At 48.7% G+C, this 22,335-nt stretch overlaps 1 protein-coding gene across 1 annotated transcript; it reads right to left on the reverse strand.

The window, feature by feature from the left end:
- Positions 1-220: 220 nt before the first annotated feature.
- On the reverse strand, positions 221-7,139 carry LOC104507223 (collagen alpha-2(VI) chain-like; the record flags this gene model as incomplete). The annotated part of the gene is made up of 13 exons (XM_010148438.1): positions 7,111-7,139; positions 5,939-5,991; positions 4,860-5,458; positions 4,336-4,356; positions 3,546-3,611; positions 2,978-3,031; positions 2,827-2,871; positions 2,617-2,643; positions 2,346-2,372; positions 2,196-2,240; positions 964-1,017; positions 527-589; positions 221-283 (listed from the first exon to the last, which is right to left on the reverse strand). Coding segments are annotated over exons 1-13 (1,146 nt in total), but the record flags the coding sequence as incomplete, so codon positions are not given.
- Positions 7,140-22,335: the final 15,196 nt, after the last annotated feature.

The raw sequence follows: 22,335 nt of genomic DNA on the forward strand, positions 1-22,335 counted from the left end.
TTTCCCACTGTACTGGTGGGGACAGGTGTGGTGGGAGGGCTCACTCACCCAGGGGCTTGTGCTTTCGCTGTGCTGGTGGGCTAACTTGCAGAATCCCTAGGATGCCTTGGCAAGCAGTCATCTTTGTGCTACAGCTGCAGCTGACCCTGCTGTGCCTCCACACCACGTGGAGCAGACCCCAGTAAGGCACTGGAGACATCTGAATGCTGCATGAACCTACCGGGCTTCCTTTTTCTCCTGGAGGTCCTGGGGGTCCACTGCGACCAGGCCGGCCAGGATCTCCCTGAAACAGCCAGAGAACAATGGTCATTACCTGCATCATGCTGCTCTGCACCTCTGCTGTGTCCCAAGGAGCAGGGGCAGCGAGGCTCTTCTCTCTGCTCCTGTGTCTGGTGCTGGGATCCAGGCCCCAGGCAGACACAGCCTATGGACTCCATGAGTAGCAAAGGATTTAAGAGCAAACACAGTCAGTGCTGTTTAGCTGTCCCCACTCCCACACTCTGCTCGCTGTTCAGAGTAATTGTACCTTTATGCCTTCATCTCCTCTTTCACCCTGGTCTCCTGCATCTCCTGGGTAGCCATCGGGGCCCTAGGGAGGGAAAGGACAAAGAACTACACATTTTGCAGTGGCAACCATATGCACTTACCCTGCAGAATATATCAACTGGCTTAGAAAGTTGCTCTAGAGAGTAAAATAGTTGTTGCTTGTTCCTAGTGAAAGGAGCAGCTCCCCCGCCCTGTGTCGGACAGTGGGGGATCCCGGCTTACTTGCCCATGGAAAGGAGTCACAGGCTGTGCTCCCCATTCTGGGGATCCTAGGCCTGGGATCAGATCATGCATTCAGTTGGAAAATGGGCCAGTAACCTCCCGTTGGCCACATACCTCCGCATGTGCAACTCATTCAGTAGCTAAAGTTGGGGTGACACATGTGATGCACCTAGAGAAAGAGTAAAGCATTCCTACCTTGTCACCGGGGTCTCCCTTGCAGCCTGGAGGTCCGATTCTCCCCAGCTTGCCCTAGAGAGGTAGCATTCAAAAGAAAAAGACAGAGAAGCTGTAGGTGTCTGAAGGGAAAACACATCTTTTCCTGTTAACAGTTACTAATTCTTAACAATATCTGCTGACCGTACCTGTGGTCATTTAGAGAATAAATAGCAAGTGTATTCCCTAAAGAGGAGAGTGGTGTGCAGAGACAGATGGAGGGGGAGAAAGTAGTCAAAACACCCTGTGTGTAGCACAGGTGTCAGTGGGAATCCAAGCACGCTCATCCCGTGCACATGCTCTGGCTGGTGGACATATCCCTCGAGGGTGGATTTGGCAGTCACTCACGTCCATGGTTGTGCGGGTCCTCCGTTGTGCATCCCGCATCAGAGTGGCCCCGGTTCACAGGGACCGCGCTACGTGACCGATCCTTGCTCTGTGCCCCAGAACGTCTCAGACACCTCACCCCAGCTAGAGAGCAGTGGTGACTGAAGGACTTTTGTGTTTTAGAGCTTCAGCAGGCATTTTAGGAGTGGGAAGAAGAGTCGGTGTTATCTCACAGGTGTACTTGGCTGGGCATACGAGAAAGTGCAGAGCAAAACCAGTGTGTGCTGGCCAGCAGCCAAAGCCATCCGACATCATCTCAAATTAGGCTATTCCGCTGCAGTACACACCAAAGGGAGGTCATGGCCCTTTACACTCATCATAGAGGCGACAGAGAATTTCAGGGGCTTTGTTACAAGGTACTTGAACCTGACTTTGGGACTTTAATATTAAGAACAAGCAGTAGCTTAGAGATGAAATTTCAGATACTGTGACGAGCTGCCTTGAAAAACAAATTTCTGAAAAACTTTCTGTGTACGTGTCCTGCAGAGGTCGCCAACACTCAAGATGAGATAGCTACACCCAGGCTGTCCGGCCATATCTCCTCCTCCAGCACAGGACAGCCCCGGTTATGCATCAAGTTCCTGCAGAGAGCTTGCTGGAGGGGGGATAGCACTTCTGTGTCCTGGTTTAATTCACCTCCAGCTAGCTCACGTATTTCTACAGGACATGCAGAATAATGTGCAAATAAGTTCATAGAAACCTCAGTCAGAACAAAAAGCTAGATTGTGGGATGGGATGGGAGAAAAAAAGCAGCCTGTGGAGACAAGGGTGGGTAAAGAAATGAAAGAGCAGCAGGGATGTTACAGGGTACTCCCAAGTGAGGTTACCTTCTGTCCGTCGGTGCCGTTCCTGCCCGCCAAACCAGCAGCACCCTGGGATCAAGGGGAAGAAAAGAGGGATCAGTGTTCGGTTTACACATACACAAAGGGTGCTTGGTAGCTGGAACAACATGCAAGTTAGAAGATGTCCTTTCTTACCCTCCGTCCATCGGATCCAATCTCGCCCTGGGGGAACAAGAGGACAGGAGTCACCCATTCTGCCTACACCACCATCGTAAAAACATGACCGCTTCACAACGCCATGAGCAATGCCTGAAGGAGGAGACAATCTTTGGGATGCCCCAGGAAATCCCTGCCTATAGATTGTTATTCTTCCCATTACAGCTAAACTCTTCCTCTTGGCAACAGAAAGGTTCCACTCTCACCTCCCCAAGTGCCCAGACATGTCAAATGGTCTCTTGTTTCTCACCTTCTCTCCTTTCAGCCCTGGGACACCCTAGACAAAAAGAAAAGAAGAAAAACCCTGTTAGAGCCTGGGGATCAGCAGGGGTGGAGGCAGCAGAGTGCCTGGGATCTTGTGAGGGAAACGGGCAGGTGAGGGGGCAAAGTAGAGGTCCCTCTGCTTTACCAAAAAATCAGTGAATGCAAAGAGCTCGGTCCCCAGCTATGGGATTCTTACCTTGGGACCAGGGTATCCAATCGGACCTTCAATACCTGGGTCACCCTGAAGGGAAGAAGACACGGAGAGTTATTTCGAGCATGGCAGAGATGTGGCCTCAGCTAACGCAGGGACTGACGGCTGCAGCAGCAGAGGACGTTCCATAACTTACCTGTCGTCCCTTCAGCCCAGGAGAGCCTGGCTCACCCATGTTCCCCTTTGCACCCTAAGGAAAGAAAAAAATAATGTAAGTCTGGGCTTGGTGCCGAATGTGAGAAAATGGCCATTTCTGGGGGCATCAGGCTCACTGCAGACCTGCTTTACTCTGGGCAAGTTGGGGAAAGGCTGTATGGGGAGGGGAGCACACACAGCTGGGGGCAGGAGGGTGGGACACCCTGCACAGGAGAGAGCTCTGCACTTGAGGGTGGGAGAATCGGGGACAGTCGGTGCCCTCAGGTTGTCCCCAGGTGCTGAAGGTGCCGGCTGTGGCTGGCACGGCCGATGCTCGGATGCCTCTTTGCGCTGCTGTCAATGCACCAGGCTCGGCACAGACATGAGGAGACACCGGTGCTGGCTATGTGCTCCATTCACTGCAGCACGGTAGTCTCCCAGGAGAGTTATTTCCCACCTGGGTGCTACATCTGTGAAGGCTGCTGCAGCTGAGGTGAGACCTAGAGCATCCCGCAGCGTCTGTGGCAGGCACAGGCATTACTCTCTTCCCACAGGTTAGGGTGACTTACCTTCTGCCCTCGGTATCCCTTGGGACCAGGTGGCCCTGCAATCTCCAGGCAGCTCATCTTGTAGCACTGAAACACAAATTAAACAGGAGGTGTGACTGCTGCGCTGGAGCGTGCTGGCTCCTTCATGAGCTGCGCCAGCACGTACCCAAAGCTCAGCTCTGCACCGTGGCTCTCCACACACCTCTCCCTGTGACCACAGTGCTAAAAAATCCTATGGCTCCAGCTGGGTCAGGGCTGAGGCAGCAACAAGCATGCAGGAAAACGCTGCCCGTAAATTAAAAGCAGAATGTAGCCACAAGCACATTCATTATGGCTTGGCTCGGAGCTCAAACGGGAAGAACAGGACTGCTGAAGTGTCAGGCAAGGTGGTGTGGGCTTGCTCTTCTGGGGTCACCAGGGGATGTGCATGCTCTTCGGAGCATCCCTCTGCACACTCCTCCCTGTATGCCAAACCCTGCCCATGTGAACGCAGCAGGGCAGGAGCTGCAGCTTGCAGAGCGCATGCAAAACATGTCTCCACAGTGATAAAATGAGTCTGTTCAATAGATCTGAATTAAGGGGGGAGGGGAGGAAGGGGGGCAAAAGTGAAGAGTCCAGTATGCCGGTTTAGCCCCTAGGTAAGGGGATGGATTCACAGGCTCTGCACCGATCCACAGGTAGGCAGAGACCCATCCCATGCAGCTTGCTGCAAAATCTGGCTTGCTACTTCAAGGTATGAGCTGGTCTTCTCTAAGTGAGGCAACTTAAACCCGTGTCGTGTGGCAATGGCATAAAGATGCTGCTCACTTACCTCTCCATAGGCTTCATGTTTCTGCAAAGGAGAAAACAGGATGAACAGAGTCAGTTAAGGTGATCAGCCCCAAGAGAAGAATAGCATCACCCCCTTGGAGGTGTGTGTGACGGGAAGGGAGAGGAGGTGGTAAAGGTCCCACAGCTTTAAAGACATTCTCAGCAGAGCCCATGATTAACAGGGCCTCACAGTGGGGCCTCAAAGACTGTGCTGATGGTGAGCACGTGTCTCCGTGCTGCAAACAATTCCACGTGCCCCTGGATGAGGAGCAGGCTGGGGTATGGGTCTGGCCTTGGTCAGGAGCCAGGACTCGGGTGAGAGCCTGCCCAGACAAGCTGGGGGACACAGGCACAAACCAAGGAGTCCTGGTTAAGTACCTAACCAGAGAAATTAGAGATGCTCGAGACTCCGTTTGGCCCCTAAGTGCTGAAACGACACGGAAAAGGAAGAACAGCACCCCCAACATGTGCTTCTTTTCCTCCCTGCCCTGTTTTACTGCCTGTACCTCAGGCGGCACTCCGTACCATGGCTTGGATTATCCTGTCGATGGTGTTCACATCGATGTCCAGGGTGTCTTTCTGCGTGATGGCGTAGTTGTTGCGGTACAGCTCATGCGGCAGGTTGGCGATCTCCCGCAGTCCCTGCTCGTAAACGTTCTCGCTGGGGGCCACTGCGAAGAGCTTGATCCCCATGTCTCGTGCCCTCTCAGCCTGCATCTTCATCCCCCCACAGGGGCTGCCAGTGACATGGCCATCGGTGATGACTACCGCGAAGTTCACGCCGGAGGCCATCTGGGTCTGGATCTGCTCTGTCATGTTGGAGATGGCGCAGTCCGTGAAGGTGCCCCGGCCAAGGTAGTTAATAGCATACAGCCTGGGGAGGTATATGTCCTTGCTGCTTGTTAAAGGGCTGTAAATTTCCACCACATCCGAGTAATGAAGTCCACCAAACTGCCAAGTGATGTAGACTTGGTTCTGGTAGAGCTCATTCTCCAGTTTATCTATGAACACAGGGATGAACCGCTTTATTTGATCCACAAGGCTCTGGATAGGCACAGTCTGCAGAGCAACACTCTCCGAGGTGTCAATGATGAAGTAGACGTTGATGGGGCAGTTCCTCTTTTCTGCATGGAGACAATTATTCGGACTATGTCAGAGCATGTCATGCACCACTGCACCCCTCTCCCTGTCCCCCAGAAACCTGGACCGAGAAGTATATATAGCTAGCACATAGAGCTGTGAAGAGAGCAAACCACAGCACGAGGCTTGAGGTTCAGCTTCCTGTGAGGGTGTTGCAGCTCTTATTGATCAGTTGCTATTTCCACGGGGGTTGGAGGAACTGAGGAGACTGAGGACTAAGTGCTGGGTTTGAATAAAGAAGAGCACAGGTATGACATTTGCTCTCCTGCACTAACAAATGTCCTGCCTGCAAGGCTGCTTGTTGCTCTCTGGTTTATAAACATTTTCAAAAAGATTGTGCCCAAGCGTGATACTGGAAAAAGCACAAGTCCCACTTAGCTCTAGCAGTGACATATGTGTTTGGATCAGATGACTCCCCAGGACTTCAAAATCCTAAGGCCTGCTCACTAGTGAATCAATCTTGCCATTTTTCGTAAAAGTCAGGCTGGACACATAAATCACTTCCTTCACATTGCAACTGAAAAGCATTGAAATCATCAAATTCAAACCGGACTGCTCTCTGACATCACATGAAGAACTGAGCTCTGGAGACCGACTGGTATTTATTACTGCGTCAGCTGGGACAAGCCACCACTGGCAGACCCCAGTTCTTCAATCTCTACCTCTGCACTGCAATGCAAACCCAGAAATGGGAGTTTTGGTGAAGGGTGGCATTCCCTAAAGATGGATCACTACCCCAGGGCACTACCCAGGAGTGCAAAGAGACAGAAGAGGTATAATGTGCCACTGTTAGCTCCTTGTACACGTGCTCTACAGCTGAGCATGGTCATTGCTTTTGGTGAAATTACTGCCTACAAAGGAGAGAGACACCCAAATTATCTGATTAATACCTGCACAGGAGGTAGTAGTGACATCTACAGGATCCCCATCAAACTGAGCATGGAGGGGAACTAGAGCCACACAAAGGAGAGTGGAAAAAAAGGCTTCTCGGAACATCTCAGCAGTTCCTCTGGATATTTAGATGCCTGTGGGAAAACACAAGTTACATGTTAAGCATGATATACAACCTCCTAGCTCTGCTGGGAGGATACAAAGCCAGACAATGCTCTTTGCAAACCCTGTGTGTGGAAAACAGGAGCTCTCCATCACCGTGATGCATCACTGAGCCACTGATGCAGATATACTGACTTGAAAGCAGAGCAATTAGAATATTTCCTTTGTTGGAAATGGGCAAATTTGCCTATGGGCAAATGACATAAAAGTGCCTTAGCTTCTCTGCCAGTCTGAAGGGTGGGATCAGGTGGTGGAGCTACTGACAGTGTGTCAGGATCTTCTGATTTCGTAGTTTCTCCCCAGGTGTGTGTGTGTCTGCTCCATAACCACACTGACTCCATCACCCCCATCCATGCAGATGTAAGCATCCATGCTCCTTTCTCCACCTGCTTAGCCAGACCACCAGTGAAGGCATGCAGCAGGTCCTTTCCACTTCCAACTCACCATGCTGATGATGCTTGCGTATACTGAAAATGTACAAAATCCTGTGCTTAACAGCACCGCTTTGTAGGCTTCACAACCCATGGAATGAAGGGATGAATAAACATGCACTTGAAGAAATGCACTTCTGCATTCAACCCACCACTGGGCCTCCGAGATCCAGCGGCACATGGGAGTATATTTTGTGTAGGGTTATGATAACCTAAGCAGCAAGAGAGTTAGAGATCGAGTCTGAAAAGTTCTTGGGAATGTGTGTGCAGAGCAACCCCAGCTTTGAAAGGATATTCACAGACAATACCCAAGTGGCACTTATCAACAGTAAAGAATATGGAGGAAGAGGTGATGCTTGCCTTTATGTCTAGAGGACAATCGCGCTAATCACCGTGGCCCCTTGATGGCACACACACCACGTAGTAGCATAAACACTTTCCTGCTTGGTGGTCAACACAACGCAAACCAAAAAGCTGCATGTGTGATCTCTGTCAGGAAAAGAAGGCCAGAGACCAGTCCAGAAAGACAACTTCTTCCTTAAATGGCTTTTTTCAGGTAGGTCTTGGAAAAGCCCAGGGCTTGAAGAGACACTGAGAGCGCATTTGGTTACACCAGCCATGCAAGGGGAGGGCAGGTTAGTAATGCAGCTGCACTGCTGCCTTAATTGATGAGAAATGGCATTAACTGAGGAATACAGCCAGCTCAGCTCTCCCTGCAACTCTCTAGAGACCTCTCCCCACATTGTGACTGTTCCCTGGTGGGACATGTCTCATTCCAGTTTGCACTGCAAGCTGCAGCCCATCACAAACTGGTTTATGCTGGCAAGGCTGGTTCCTGTCAGTGCTGACATTACCCTTACACCAGTGACAGCCTTCCTCCTTGCTGAGGCTTATGCACATGCTAACAAGCCTGCGAGAGACACTGCACAGCCCGGCTTTTAGATAGGGGAAGGAGAAACCCTCATGCTCTTTGGAGATTCTCCTGGGGCAAGGGGACAAGATGTGAGGAGATCCAAGAACACCAACTTGAGGTGCTTCACAGACATGGCTCAGCAAAGCCCTCTCCTGTGCCTCAGCTCAGCACCCAAATATCCCTTCCAAGTAGTTCATGGGTCCTTTTCCCCCCCTCCAGCTCACAAAGGCTGCACAGCTGTTTGCAAAGACACCTGGCTATGGCCTTATAAAGCCCATGCATAGGTAAGTGTGGCTCACTTTTCACTGTGTTCACAGGTTTCGTAAGGATAAAATACTTACTTTAATACTTAAGGGGTATTTCAGTTAAGATCAAGCTTTCCTTCCTCTAGCCTTATCACAGGCATCCCTCTTCCAACCCTAACCATTCTATGATTCTATGATTCTTGCTTGCACTCGGCAAAGCAGAGCTGCAGGAGGCTCTGAAAGGCACAACAGCTTTGTGCCTCCAGACAGCACCTTTTTAGAGCCAGTCTTTCAGGATGGCTGAGGAAGCTGGAGACATCAGCTTTTGGAGAGGCTGGGAGCACTGTAGGCTTGGGCCAAATGCCTGACTCACAGATCATGGTGTCCTGAGTTTAACTACCTCCCTCCCTCCTGCCATGTGTGCGTGGGTTGAAGAACCTCAGTGCAGAAGAGCTGCTCTTCAGGCAGAGCTGCGAGGAGCAGTTAAACAGCACAGGCATCCAGGGCCAGCACTGGCACAGGACTACCACTGCCCGTAGCCCAAGTGGTTTTGTGCTGGACCATGGCCTTTGTCTCTACAAGGCGAAGCAGAGATGTGACTGCTAAAAAAATTAGGTAAACTTCACTTCTTCATGGTCCTGTTGCAGTCTCCTTTATTTCACTCTGTCACAGGCACTGTCTGTCTCAGAGATCTCTCTGCTTCAGGCTACGTTACCCTTCTGCTACACCAGCATCCCACCTGGTCACTAACAGTGAATGTGCACCTAAGGGGGAGCCCACTCTCCCACCTAAGGGGTCTCCAAGGCTGGGGTGGGTGACAGTGCCTATTTTGTCATCCTCAGAGCACTACTGGCTGTTGTGATTCTCTCACAAATCTTGTAACATTCGATATTTTCCTTAAAGCTCCACCTCCTGCTGTGAAATGCCCAAATGGAAATCTCAGATTTCACAGCAAAAGGGTACGTTTCAGACTAATGCACTTTCTGGATGTTGAAGACAATTTTTGAACACTGACAGTCCAGAAAACTAATGGAAAGAGCAAATTGGGAGCTGACTCATTGCATCTGAATACTTGGCTCTGCCCATCCTGTTCTTCCTTGACCTTTTCTGCAAGAGCAGGATCATGATATTATAGGAGCAAGGCCTTACAAGGATTTCTCTTGAAATTTCCTTTTTTCAGTATTTTTACTGTTGAGTGATGCATCTCTTTGCCCATGAGATGCACACAAACTAAAAAAAAAGAACAACCAACAGGGAATCTCGATGGCGTTTGAGTTCCCTGAACAGATTTTGAGGGCACTGCTTTGCACCATCCTCCCTGCATTAAGGTCTGTGCTCCTACCTAATGCCTCAGGTGCTCAGCAGAAAAACGCCCTCTGCGGCTCCCACACTCGGATCCCACTTAATTGCAAAAGCATATGGAGTTATCTACACACAGATAACTCTGGTCTTGCAGGAGGACCCAAGTTCTCTGCTTGTGGGCACCTCTTTCCAGCCCAAGCAACTGAACCAGATTTAACATCACGGCAAATAAATGACCTGCAATGATTTTTTCAAATGTGCAAATTACAGGTGGCTTGTTTGCGCTCTCACATCTGACTAGATCAGGTTCTAATGCACTAGAAAGGTCACCTCCCATGCCTGGCCAGGCAGAGCCGTGGTCTGTCTTATCTCACACGCTGCTATTTCTGAAGTTCCTCCTGTTGCACTCTGTATTCCTCCTCCAATAACACCACACCTATTATAGCTGAGCAAATTTTTCCCAAACTTAGAAAAATTCAGGTGCTCGGTGCTCTAAGCTAACTCTGCCTGCCAGGAACTTATTTAAGGCCATGAAAATCCCATTACTTTCAAGAAAGAATTATCCTAGCTATGTCTTATGCAGAATAAAGTTGAAACTGCACTGCTGCTCTAACATGGACCCACTCCCAACTTTTTTCACGGCCATGCCCAGTGGGCAGTGCCTGTGGTGCCCACCCCCTTGTGCAGGCAGCATTTTACTCCACTCAAATGCTTGCTAAATGAAATAAAACCAGGGGGTGAAAGAGAAACGTCCTATTTGGAACAAAAGCTCTTACAAGCGCACCTCCTCTTCCTCGTTTTCATATGGTGTGCGGAGGGAATTTCAATGTTTGTTGCCATCACTACCCAAACGTGCCCTTGTAGTTTTAGACCCTGGGTACACTACCCAGGAGGAAGGGAGCCCAGCTCTTCCCCAGCTCCCCTAGTGCAACTATCCTGGGACATCAGCCAGGGAAAGCCCAGGCCGCGGGACTGCGCCTGTCCCAAATGCCGTTTTCAGCGCTCCTGCAGACCCCTGCCACCAAAAAAAAATAGCTGACCCAAGGGGGCAAGCCTCACAGGCCTTTCCAAATATGCTCTTAGTCCCCAAAATAGAAGAGTTTGTGCTGACGAAACTCAGTATCACGAGGAGACACGAATCCGTATCTTCTAACCCGTATTTTCCCAACTCCTGCAAATTGATTAGCATCCGTGATTAGCAGTGGAGTGTGGTGCTGCTGCCACTGCTCCAGTGCAGCTGGTGAAACAACTCAGCTGCCCCAGGGAAGAATTTGGTCCCCCTGCCCTCCCGCCCCCACCCCGGGATTTTCTAGGTCTCTGGCCCTAGCAGATCAGTGTCTGTGGCTCACACTGCCAGCACCTGGGAAAAATTCTTGGAAAAACGCCTGAACTAGCCAAAAGCCGAAAGGCACAGAAAAACGTCTATTGCCTTAGAGCGGGCACTGCCGAAACACGACGAGCCTGGAGGGAGCAGCTTGCTGGGAGCCCGTGGGCAGCGGGAGCAACTGGGATTTCAGAGCCGGCTCTGCCATTCCCACCTGGAGAACTCCCAGTAAGCTGCCGCCCGACCGCTATACATGGAGAGGAAAACTCTGCCTACCTGGAAAACGAGGTCATCAACACTTCCACCCGAAAAAGCCACGAAATGCCAGGAAAAGGGCAGAATCAGGAAGGTTCCCGCATCTCCGGCTGGAGGGTGCGCTGCCGGGGGTGCGTGGGGATGCGCGGCCGGGAGCAGCGGAGCCGTCTCCAGCCCCGTCCCTCTATTCCTCCGCAGGCGGGACCTGCCCTCTACATCCCTCCTCCTTCCACAGCGGCAGAGCCTCCTCTGCAGTAGCTCCAGGCCTCCACGGAGGGTCACTGTGGGTCTACCGACCCCTCGGGGCGGTCCTCTCCCACCAGCTCCCCGCCCAGGGCACATGCTGCGCCGGGGCGAGGTTGTCATCCTTGGAGCTGAAGGCATTTTTTGGTTTCAGCAAGCTGGACGAAGTCTCATTTTTCCATGATGAGAGGCCCCTTTTCGTGGTTGGCATTGCCGCCCCACATATTTATACCATCAAACAGTGTTTCTTCCACCTCCCTGTCCGCCTCTTCTTCCCATCCTAGTAACGTGTCCTGAGTGGAACAAATAAGAACATTTCAAAAAAGAGCAACTTACATCTTAGCCTTTGCAAATACCCAAGTCTTGCTCAGAGTCATCCAAGTCTGAGTATTACCTCTTTCCTATTGATTCATTTCTGGCTTTGGGGTTTTTTGTTGTTGGATTGGGGGTTTATTTTTAATTTATTTTTAATTTCACAGGCAATTTTTAGCTCTGCTAAATGAAAAATAGGAGCAAATGTCCCCAAAAAAATATGGAGAACAGCAGTGACTTTCAGGAACGTGGCCTGTTGTCCCTTGAGCTATGACTTTCTGTCTCTGAACTTCTGTGCAATTGGACGAAGTGAAGGGACCAGAATCACACCACAGCTGCCAGACAAGGTAATCGCAAAGAGGAAGCCCAATTTTACTCTCATTTCACTCTGCTGACTCCCAAGTAGTGACAAAACAGAAGGATTTGTCTGAAGAGAGCTCAGAGTCAGCTGCTATCCCACTAGTCCTGCTCTACAGGAACATGTAGCTCAGGCTGTTTGTGAAAAAACCCTGAACTGCCAGGTAAAAATAATAAACCCAATTCTCTGTAGCTACTAGTGCCTAAAAAAGGTATATTTCTGGCCTATGTTCTGTGTCAGAAAAAAGGTACATTTCTGGCCTATGTTCTGTGTCAGCATCTTCACCAGGAATGCTCTGGAAGACTTGGCAGTGTGAGGTTTATGGTTAGAATCAATGATGTTAAAGGTCTTTTCCAGCCTAAATGATTCTATGACACTTGAGCAGCACCTATAGGAACGACAGTCATAAGCTACAATTTTACATGCCCATTCTCCTGTTCATCTCAAACCCCGGGACAGAAGCAGGGCTCATTCTAGAGCAAGGGGACACTGAAGAATAAGCATGCCTGAGATGCAATGCCTTGGAAGAGCAAAGAAGTATTTTGTGGGGGCATGCTTTTCCATGCAGCTCCAAATGGGATGGCCATTTTTTCCTCTGGAGCATCTTTAGTGAAGAGCAGGGGTCCAGCTTCTGATGACAGTGATTTACCAGACAATACACGAGATGTCTAAGCCAAGCATTCACCTTCCTAGTAATCCAGCAAACACACCACTTACCAGGCCGTTAATTTCTTCTGCCTCCTTCACTGCTGGGTCCAAGCTCTGTTGTGCCCATGAGTCCAAACAACACTGTTCCTAATCCATGTTCGGTGCCTATTTCTAGGTGAATCTCCTCCTGCAGAAGCTGTTTCTCCAGCAAGATGCCTTATCACAAACAACCGGATAGCGCATCCGTCTCCTGCATTGCTGGTGGGTGCCCAAAGCGCAGAAGGGAGAGCACAGACCCACGCCTCAGCATCTCCCTCTTCCTCCTCGCAGGCTTGTGAACGTTGTCTTTTTTCTGCAGTTTCTTGACCAAGGGACCTACAGACTTTTAACTTTCTGTGTGTGCCTCCTGAACTTCCTCATGTCAAATCAAAACTTTTTCCCGCAGCTTGACATGACGTAGTGCCTTGTTTCCATGAGAATTCTTGTACATTTTAGAAAATAGCCCTTATTGTACCCTTTCCTGAGATAAAAAAAGGCTAACCTGGTCTTTCTCACCTACCTAGGCATCCATTTTAATGAAATTTGCTGCTCTTTTTCTGGACTTGTTGGGCTTTTTTACCATCTTCTTTTATAACTGGTGGCAAAAAGATGCCCCAGCTAGTTCTCTGCAATTGAGTTTTTGTTCTTGTGAATGGGATGAGGACCTAGAAAGCTCTAGAGCAAAATAGGCATGGTGCAAGGAACTTTTTGAGACAGTACCAAAATTTTATCTAACATCTTCTTTCTTCTTTGTAATGGGAATCAAGGTGGGCAAAGACATTTCTTTTTGTGCAGTGACCCTCTTTTATACGTAGTGTTACGTATATGTGTATATATATGGAGCTCTGTCCAGGTGAGGAATCACTCACCTTCGCTCATAGGAATCTCATCCACTATCTCCGTCCTCTCTCTGGTTCCTCTTCCTAATCCTCAAATAGATTGCCTTTTTCCCTTCCTGTCCTTTCAGTGGAAGTGCAAATGTCATGGAAAGATTTTTGCAGAGAGCGTGCATGGCCATGGATTAGTCGCCTATCCCCTCTGCATCTGACACACACACCGTTACTGCTGCTCACAGAACACACTGTATACAGATATTTGGTATTCAATTGCATTTAAGATGGAGAGAGAGGAAATGGAGGAAGATGAGGAGTAGAAAGAAAGAAAGGAGGAAAAAACTTTGATTTTCTGCTCTCCTCTATGACTCTGTATCATGTTTGAAGTAACTGAGTCGATCAGGCACAGAGGGCTACTACTTTGTTTACATCCCCTTGTAGACTTAAATGTGATTTAGGGTATGTTTAGTTACTTTGTAAACTGTGTGGCTGCTCATTTTTTTTTTAACATCTGAGTTGTAGCCCCCAGTAAAATGCACACTCCTCGTTTTAAATCACATACATCTGAAACAGCTTTATGGGACGGCTGTGGTTCTCTGGGAAGCAGCTACTGTAGTTTCTTTGCATCTGTCTGCGATTGCAGCCACCCTTCATGCAATTCTGAGATTTTACAGTGATATCCAAGGGTCTTGTTTTCTAAATATGTGAAGAGAACCAAAAATGAGGCCAAGATTGTTAAGTGCTTAGTGAAAAAAAAGAATGCTGATTTTCAAATATTTGTAAGTATGCAGTTGATAATAACAGCATAATTCCTGACTGCAAACGGAAGGAGAGATTTTACACCCTTTTGTAGTTGCCATTTTCTGAAATTCTTGCCTCCTAACTCAGTTCATACAAGGCATTTGTATCTCTCTCCACCAACAAGCAAGCCCCTGCTCCTCCCCATTCAGGGCTGTAATTCTGCTGTTTGCCTTGCTGTCTTCCTTCAGTGCCTTAAGTGCCACAATCTTGCAGTCCCTGCAGACGCTTGCAATCTTCTCATTTTTAGCATGTCCTTCCCTGTGTTTCAGTAGTGGGTCCAAAAGCGCATCTCCCCGGTCTGTTCATTCATCACCTCCATTGCGCAATTGCCTTCAAACCATTCCGGCGAGGTGGTTACATCCACTCAGGAGTACGTGGGCCGATGGCTGTAAGGATTGCTCCAAGTGCCTAAAGAAAACTTCATCCACCTCCTCTTCTTCGCCAGGAGGTCTGCAGCAGCCACCTACTACATCACCTGGGCTGGTCCGCCCTCCGATCCTCACCACCCTTTGTGAGGACACTGGGTGCAGGCTCGGCCGGCTCAGAAGCATTGCTGGCAGGTCTTGCTCCTCCTCACTGGGGCTCAGAAGACATCTATTAAGGAAACAAAAGAAGAAAAAACATCTACTTTTCTAGTTTAACCCAGGTCTGTACCTGAGCAACAGACCCCACTGCATTTGGCATCCTTGAATCGTTGGTAAAATGAGACACAAAGGGGAATCTTTCTGAAGAAAAAAGCAAATGTTTGTTTGATACCATATTTTAGCAGCATTTCCTGGGATTTAGGCCATTAAAGCCAACTGCTTCAGGATGTTTAGAGAGTCATCACGAAGTCCCAAGTGCAATCTGAGGCTTTGCATAGTTGTTCCTATTTTAATATTCTGGTGTTAACTTTTAAGTCCCCTATGCTCTTGCACTTGTTATTTACCTAGCACCCCGTTTTTACATACAGCATTTGCGTGCTCATAAACCATTGTTTGCTAACGCATCAGGAAGTACTGTTTGGAGTTCCTAGAATTTTATTTTAAACAGCCCCAAGGATTTCCCAACCTACAGCGTTACTGAAGCCTTGCCAGATGCAGGCCCCTATCTCTGACCTTGTATTTTTTCACTACAGCTCAAGATCCTTAGAGGATGATGACACCCCACTGACTCTACATTGTTTAGGATACAGTGGTGGGAAGACCGCAGAAATGGAGGTGGCAGTACCCCATCTCCCAAGCCAAGGCTTTGCTCCCACAGTCAGCCGTGAGCCTGCTTCCCTGCCACTTCTAATAATACTCCTGAAGTGTTTGTTTAGACCTTACTAGTACAGAGACCCTTGCTCCAAGTTTTATTTCCCTTCTGCTCAAGATCTCCTTTCCCAGGATCGGTTTGAGTACGCTGGCTTGAAGAACAGTAGGGATGCTCTGGGAGCCTGTACCAAGCTGCTCTTGCTGCACAATTCCTTAGAGTTTTTCCAGTTTTCCCTTTTGATACTGAGGCCATACTATGAGCTTGTTAATATTTCACCTCCAGTTGCTCAGTCCACGCTTATTGTCTAGAGTCAGCTTTTCTACCCTGGCAGCTCACTGCTTCTGGAGCTGCTCCCTCCAGACAGGGCAAAAGCACAAGTCTTCCAGCTGACCATTCCTGAATTACTGGGTCTCCTCACAACATGGTTGGTGGAAGGGCCAGCTCAGGTTCAACGCAGTGGGTGGAAGGGCCAGCTCAGGCCACTTCAGTACCAGGGAAACTGAGGGTACCTGGGGTGCTCACAGAGGTGCCAGGTAGCAGTAACACAACATCATAAGTGAAACCCAGCAAACAAAAAAATGGGCAGAGGGCAGAGAAAGTGGGGAAAGGACAGACTGAAACCCTTTCTCCCAGAACAGTTCCCTTTTTACCAGTTTCACAATCCTTGACTTTTGATGCTTTCATCTCTTACAGCACATTCTTTTCCATGCAGCCAGTCAAGACGGTTGAGTCCCAAACCTCGTTGACTCACTGGGAAGAGCCCTTGCTTAGTGAAGCAATTGCATTCCAGCTCCCTGGCAAGGCAGGACATCGGAGAGGTGGCTGAGGCCTCCCTGGTCTGCAGTATGTGCTGGATAATCCCAAGCTATCTTCGTGGAGGTGTTAAATGATCTTTAGTTTCATAGCCAGGGTAGGGAAGGAGTTAAAACACACAGTTTGCATCTTTGTGCTTCGTGGTGAAATACAGCAAGAGCAGAATGACCCAGCTGCATTTGTTTTATTTTCTTGTTGCCAAAGAAACGAGAAGGAAAAACTTGCAGTGGTGTTTCCATGAAATTAAGAGAGAAAACCCACATAGTTTATAGAAGAAACCTCATTCCCCTCCCCAGACTTTTACCAGTGATGGTTCAAAAAAATGTACATTTTTGAACTTAGTCACATCCCGCCCCACCCACAGTCCTTAATGCCATGTACAGACCTAAGAAAGAGATTTCAGTTTCCTTCTTCTGCTGATGAATTTCTATCTAAACATTTGCCTTTTTTCACTGCTGGAGCCTGGAGGCAGTATTTTCACTGCTGGAGCCTGGAGGTACTGCCTCCCCGTGACTACTCTGGCTAAGGTTACAAATAAAATATAGACTTTCTCTGTTAGATTCCAGCTAACTGTATGAATAATATTCCCTCAAGACATACTCATTATATTGAACATAAATCTACTGGGGGACTCTTCTGCGATGACTAATGGGTATAAATAGAAAGGAAAGGAATTAATTAGTGCCTATATCCTGGGAAAAGAGGGGGCTGAAAGGGATCAGATAGGAAAAAAAGCCTTTCCTCTGAACGTGGGGATATGGCAGAGTGGGCTGCTGGGCTGGGAGGTGGCTGGCCCTGGTTGGAGTGACTTCCCTCAGGAGTCTGGTGGCCTGGCAAGGACACATTACTCAGCAACTGAGCTGATTTATTTGAAATGTTAATCTTGTCTTTAATCCCAGCTTTGTCTCTCTGTAACCACACTGTTCTCCTGCCCTCGGGTCTTAAACAAATGTTTCCAACATCAACCTTTGTATGGAGCTGAATCATTGGGGCAGATTATGTGTAATTCCCATTTCCAAGGGACCAGTAAAAAGGAATTAGAAAGGAAATATGAAAAAACCCTTGAAGTCAATGAGAGACTTTTTACTGGCTTTAGGGGGCTGGATTTGTGTCCTAAATGAAGATCTGTGACTTCAAGGCTGTAACTTGTAACTAAAGATGCTCACCAGGAGAAAGCATCAAGTTTAGCTTCTTTAGAAAGCCTAAACCTCAAAACCGCCCAGAAGGTGAGGGTGTTCTGGGAAATGAGCTTGGCTGTCCTCACTTGGGATGCTTTAGCAAAGGGTGCAGCAGTCACATATAAGCCCAGGTCAATCCTGAAGGCAGCAGGTAAGGTCTGACAGCATAGCACCAACAGCCGTCCCTCCAACGCCACCTGGAAGAGGCTTGCCATGCCCTCCAGGAGCACAAAGCTGCTGAAAAACCTTCCCCCGAGTCTCTCCCTAACTACACAACAAGCTTTTAATTTTTATCTTGCAGAGGTTAAAGGAAAATATGAGGATCTGATCGATACTCGCACGAATGAGTGGATTGATGGGCAAAAGGCACCGCACAGGTAAATGACAGCAACAAGTGAGACCGAACAGTAATATCTTCTGGAGTTTCTGCAATGGTAAGGAACTGTATCTAGCTACTCACTAACAACATTGCCCCCAAACTCTCTGGAAGACGAGTGCAGTCCTGGAGAAAGGGTTTTTACCATGACTCCTTTCATGACCTGAATATGGCACAAAATTTGTTACAGATTAAGTTAATGCTATTTTTCAAAAAATTTGCAATCGTAATAACTTGCAGAAACAAAATTTTGCAGCCAATTCAAGTCTTGCTACGAGCATGTGCCACAGGCACACAGATGTGCCTCTGAACTGTAGTGGTGGAGACCCCTGAAATCTGTGCCCACTTAGCTACCACGTTACGAAGCAAAAACCCAGCATGTCTCCAGCTCTCCCTGGACTGACGTCATGTGCTGAGCTCTCCCAGGAGTTGCTTTCCTCCAACGGGACAGAGTCTGCGGGGAGCTGCCCTGCTCTCCGAACATCCCTGTCCTAGGGAGTGCTGGTGGGCAGCCGCCCAGCAGCTGTTCCTTGGGTTGCAGAGCTTTTCCACTGCTCGATGGCTGCTGGTTTTCACGTATTTGATGTGAATCCAGGGAACCCTGTGCAGCTCTTTGTCCCAGCTCCCCGGGTCACGTACAGCAGAGCATAGCTTCTCTGCTTTTGGCACCACACTTAGCACCTCCCCTTCCCTTACACACACATTCCAATTTTTGCTCTAATAAAAAACACGTTAGAGGCCCTCAATTCATTTGTAGCTATAGAATGACGTTCAAGAAATGTGTAATTCTGCAGTGAAGTGTCCTCCTGGCCAAATTGCAATAAAATTCCCCGGTACTGTCAGGCAAACCTGCTACTACTGACAAGGAAAATGGTATTTGCATCGAGTGTCATAAAAATTTGAATGAGAGTTTTATGCATGTAAGCAATGCAACATAAATAGATACATAAGCAGTATTAAGAAAAAGTTTCTTGCCTGAGTTGGCTTCAAAGGTCATCCTACAAAGTAAAACCAAACCCCCATCACCACCCTCCCCCCCCCCCAAAAAAAAAAAGCCCAAAAAAACCCTGTTGCATTATTAACTTGTATTCCTCTGAGACAAAACAAGCAAATAATTTGCAGAGCAAGTTAGCAATACAGAGGTACAGGAGAGCAGTATTCCATCCTCCTTGAATTCCTTTTTGACGGTACCTTAAATCGGCCCAAAAATTCAGTGTCACAAAGAAGTTAAAATATTTTTTTGCCAGGGATGTGACATGTGAGATAGCCTTCTACCAGGGTAATTGGACATCTGTGCTCTTCATCTGAGCATTAATGTGAGCTCAACCTCCAACATCCAATGCAATAATTTTGATCACATGAGTACAGTAAAGAAAATCTTATGTTTATACTACTTTTCCCTGAGACTGCCAGTGGAACTTGAATGCTTATCTCCAGTCCAAAGAGGCTTGAGATTTTCCAGCTTCAGTGTGTGACAAACAAAATTAACAGTGGGGGGGGTGGAAGTCCAGGCACGCACTTCACTGTCTTTTACATACAATTCTTCACCATCCCTTCTGTCCCTCATCCATCCAGACTCTGACAGCCTCCATCTACACAGATAAAAACAGAAAGAGAGAAGCAGACATGAGCAAGAAACCATGCATTATTTGTTTCTGTTATAATTATCTTCTTGGGCATGAAAACCAGATTTTAATTTTACACAAAGTTTTCCCTAGCATTGCTCTGGCAGTCTAAAGGGTCCTGTGACATTTGACATTACCTCCCTGAGTGCCCCTTCACACAGCAGCATAACCAGTATGGCCACAATAAAAAGGTGTCCTGCCTGCAAATTGTGCCTGTCCTAGAATCGTGGTGGTGATGGTGGCAGGCTCTGCAGGCTGCTCACAGGAGAAGCTTCAATGCTTTCCAGCTGAACCGTGCACGAGGCCAGGCAAACGTGAGCATCCTGAAAAGCAGCCTGGCCGTGATTGCACACCTCACTGCCTTGCAAAGGCAGAATTGACGTCCTGTCTGCTCAGCACATCTATGTCAGAGATGAAAAAATAAAAGGTGCGTCTGTGATCAAGATACGATCTAGCATAGACCACCCTCAGGGAAGCACACGAACAAGCGTGGCGAGAAAGCGGGAAGGGTGCTGGGAAGGGGCAATAGGAAAGGAAGGACTTGCAGGAGCCACTAGAAACCCTGTGGGGAAATCAGCCTCCCACATCCCTTCTGGGGAATCCAGATAATTGAAGGTTGTAGGATTGCTTGATAGAAAACCCCGGACCAGAGATGATTAAGCTCTCCAGGCCTCTCATCAAGGACACATGGATCCCATTGAGAGACCACAGCTCTGCCAGCAGTGAACAGACATCTCCTTGGGGGAGGATGAGGGATTGGCAGCATCTGGCAACAGGAGACAGCAGGCAGCAGTTGGTTTTGGCAAAACCTCTGTCGTGTTTTGTCTCTGTGAGTAAACAGCAAGCTTGCCTCTGGTCCAGGGTTTTGCTGCCAAAACCTTTGGGAAGAGGTGTGAGAGCACAGGAGATGCCAGGTCTACCTCAGCAGCCTTGGTTGTAGATGCTGCAGCTGCCAGAGAAAGCCCATGTGGGCTGGGTTTGCTACCTCTGAGCTGCTGAGATCCTGGAGCAGCATCAGCCCCAGTTTCAAAAGCATCATGCTGACTTGAGAGTCCTGCTTTCAGGGAAAGCATGTTTCCTGGAATAGGAGCTGCTTTCATGCAGCCCAAAGGCCACATTTCAGGAGAACACACATTTAGCAGCCATCATTTGAATATACATTCGTTACTGACACTTTTAACGTCATCACAGCCTTAGACATACACGTGCTACAACCTCTACCCTTCCTCCCAGACAACTTGGATGGACATGAAAACATTCTGCCCATGTGCGCTCAGTGAATCAACCCCCCTCACCCTACAAAACACCAGAATTAGGAGAATTACAAGTTTAAACACATATATGTGAAAATCTCCACCTCTTTTCCCTATAGATCAGGATACAGAGTCTGCGCTGTAATAAACTCCCTCCCTTGCATGTGTAGGACAGACATCCCAGAACATGCCAAATACTGGAACATTCACCTGTTACAGACTCCACATGCAGCAGGATCGAACCACTGCTCCACATATCCCTTCCTTAGTCCCTCCCAACTTTCTCCCCTGCACAAGCCACCATGGGCTGCCGCACACTGGTCTCATGAGCCTTCAGCTGCATCCCACCAGCTCCAGTGTTCCAGCACTACTGTAGCTACTCTAGGACCATCTCCCCATTTCCTTGTCCCAAGTGCTGGGGTCCCCCCTCCCAGGGAGGGTCACTACCCTCTCTCCACCTACTCCTGCAGCAGTTCTAGGGGCAGCTTCCAGTGCCGACTCTCACCCAGGAGCCCCCAGTAGCGCCCCTGTCAGCAGCACAGTGCAGCCCTTTCAGCCCTGCCCTTGCAGGCTGTTGGTCAGACTCTCCAGCCCTGACAAGCAGCCCTGGCTGGCTGGGGCAAACCCCAGGAACCCCCACAGTGGAGCAGCACACATTTTCCTGGGGACTGGTACTCAACACAGATCCCAGACTGGTGCCTGCACATGGGGACGGTCTCAGCTCAGGGCCACTGGGATCAGGGGTTTGGAGCAGGACCCATTCCAGGTCTGGCTTCCCATGTGGGGAGAGCACTATGGGGTCTCCCAAACCTCTGAGCTTCTCTCCTGTTCCTCTCCCTGTCTGGGTGAAGAAAGTACTGTGTAAGCCTCAAGTTCTTGAGAATGGGATAACGCACATACTCTACAACCTGAGACATGGGGTGAGGGATGCTATGCCATGATGTGACAATTTTAAACGGCTCCCGTCTTCTTGAAGCCTTGCCATAACGCAGACCAGAAAGCCAAGAGCTGTAGACAGGACATCTGCAGCAGGACTGGGCAATAACACCACATTTGTTCTTCCCAAGGTGGCTCCCTGTTCATAGGAGCTGAATGCTTTGATTGTAGAGGAATCATCTCTGGCAAAGATTAGGGTTTTTTGGCTGGGGAAAAAAAAAAAAAAAATCAATGCTCTGTTTTCAAAAGGTTTCTCCAGAAATCACATTTTTCTACAGAATACCCAGAACTGAGGCAAACATTTGAAAGGAAACAATTCAGACACTGAGAGCTTATCCGTAACCTGAGGAAGGGGCAGCTGCCAGGTCCGTGCTCCAGTCTTTGCACCTTTTCTGCCTTGCCTGGGACAGGAGGGGAACCCTGCTCCACCTGCACCCACCTCTGGACGGTCAGTCCATGTTTCACTGAGGCACAGGCTTAATTTTCACAAAAGTACATGGAGCAGGAGCAAAAAGCACAGGGTTTCCAATGCCTTGCTCAAATCTGGCCTTAAACAAAAGATTAGGTTTTTTTCCAAACCAGTACCCTGGGTAAGGAAAATGATTTCTTTTTTTTTTTCCCCTCAATTGTTCTCAGACCGCTGCTCCAGGTCAGCCACGTGAGCAGGGGAACCAGCAAGCAAGGCAG

The sequence above is a fragment of the Eurypyga helias genome, unplaced genomic scaffold (assembly GCF_000690775.1).
Source record: "Eurypyga helias isolate BGI_N326 unplaced genomic scaffold, ASM69077v1 scaffold15270, whole genome shotgun sequence".
Classification (NCBI taxonomy): domain Eukaryota; kingdom Metazoa; phylum Chordata; class Aves; order Eurypygiformes; family Eurypygidae; genus Eurypyga; species Eurypyga helias.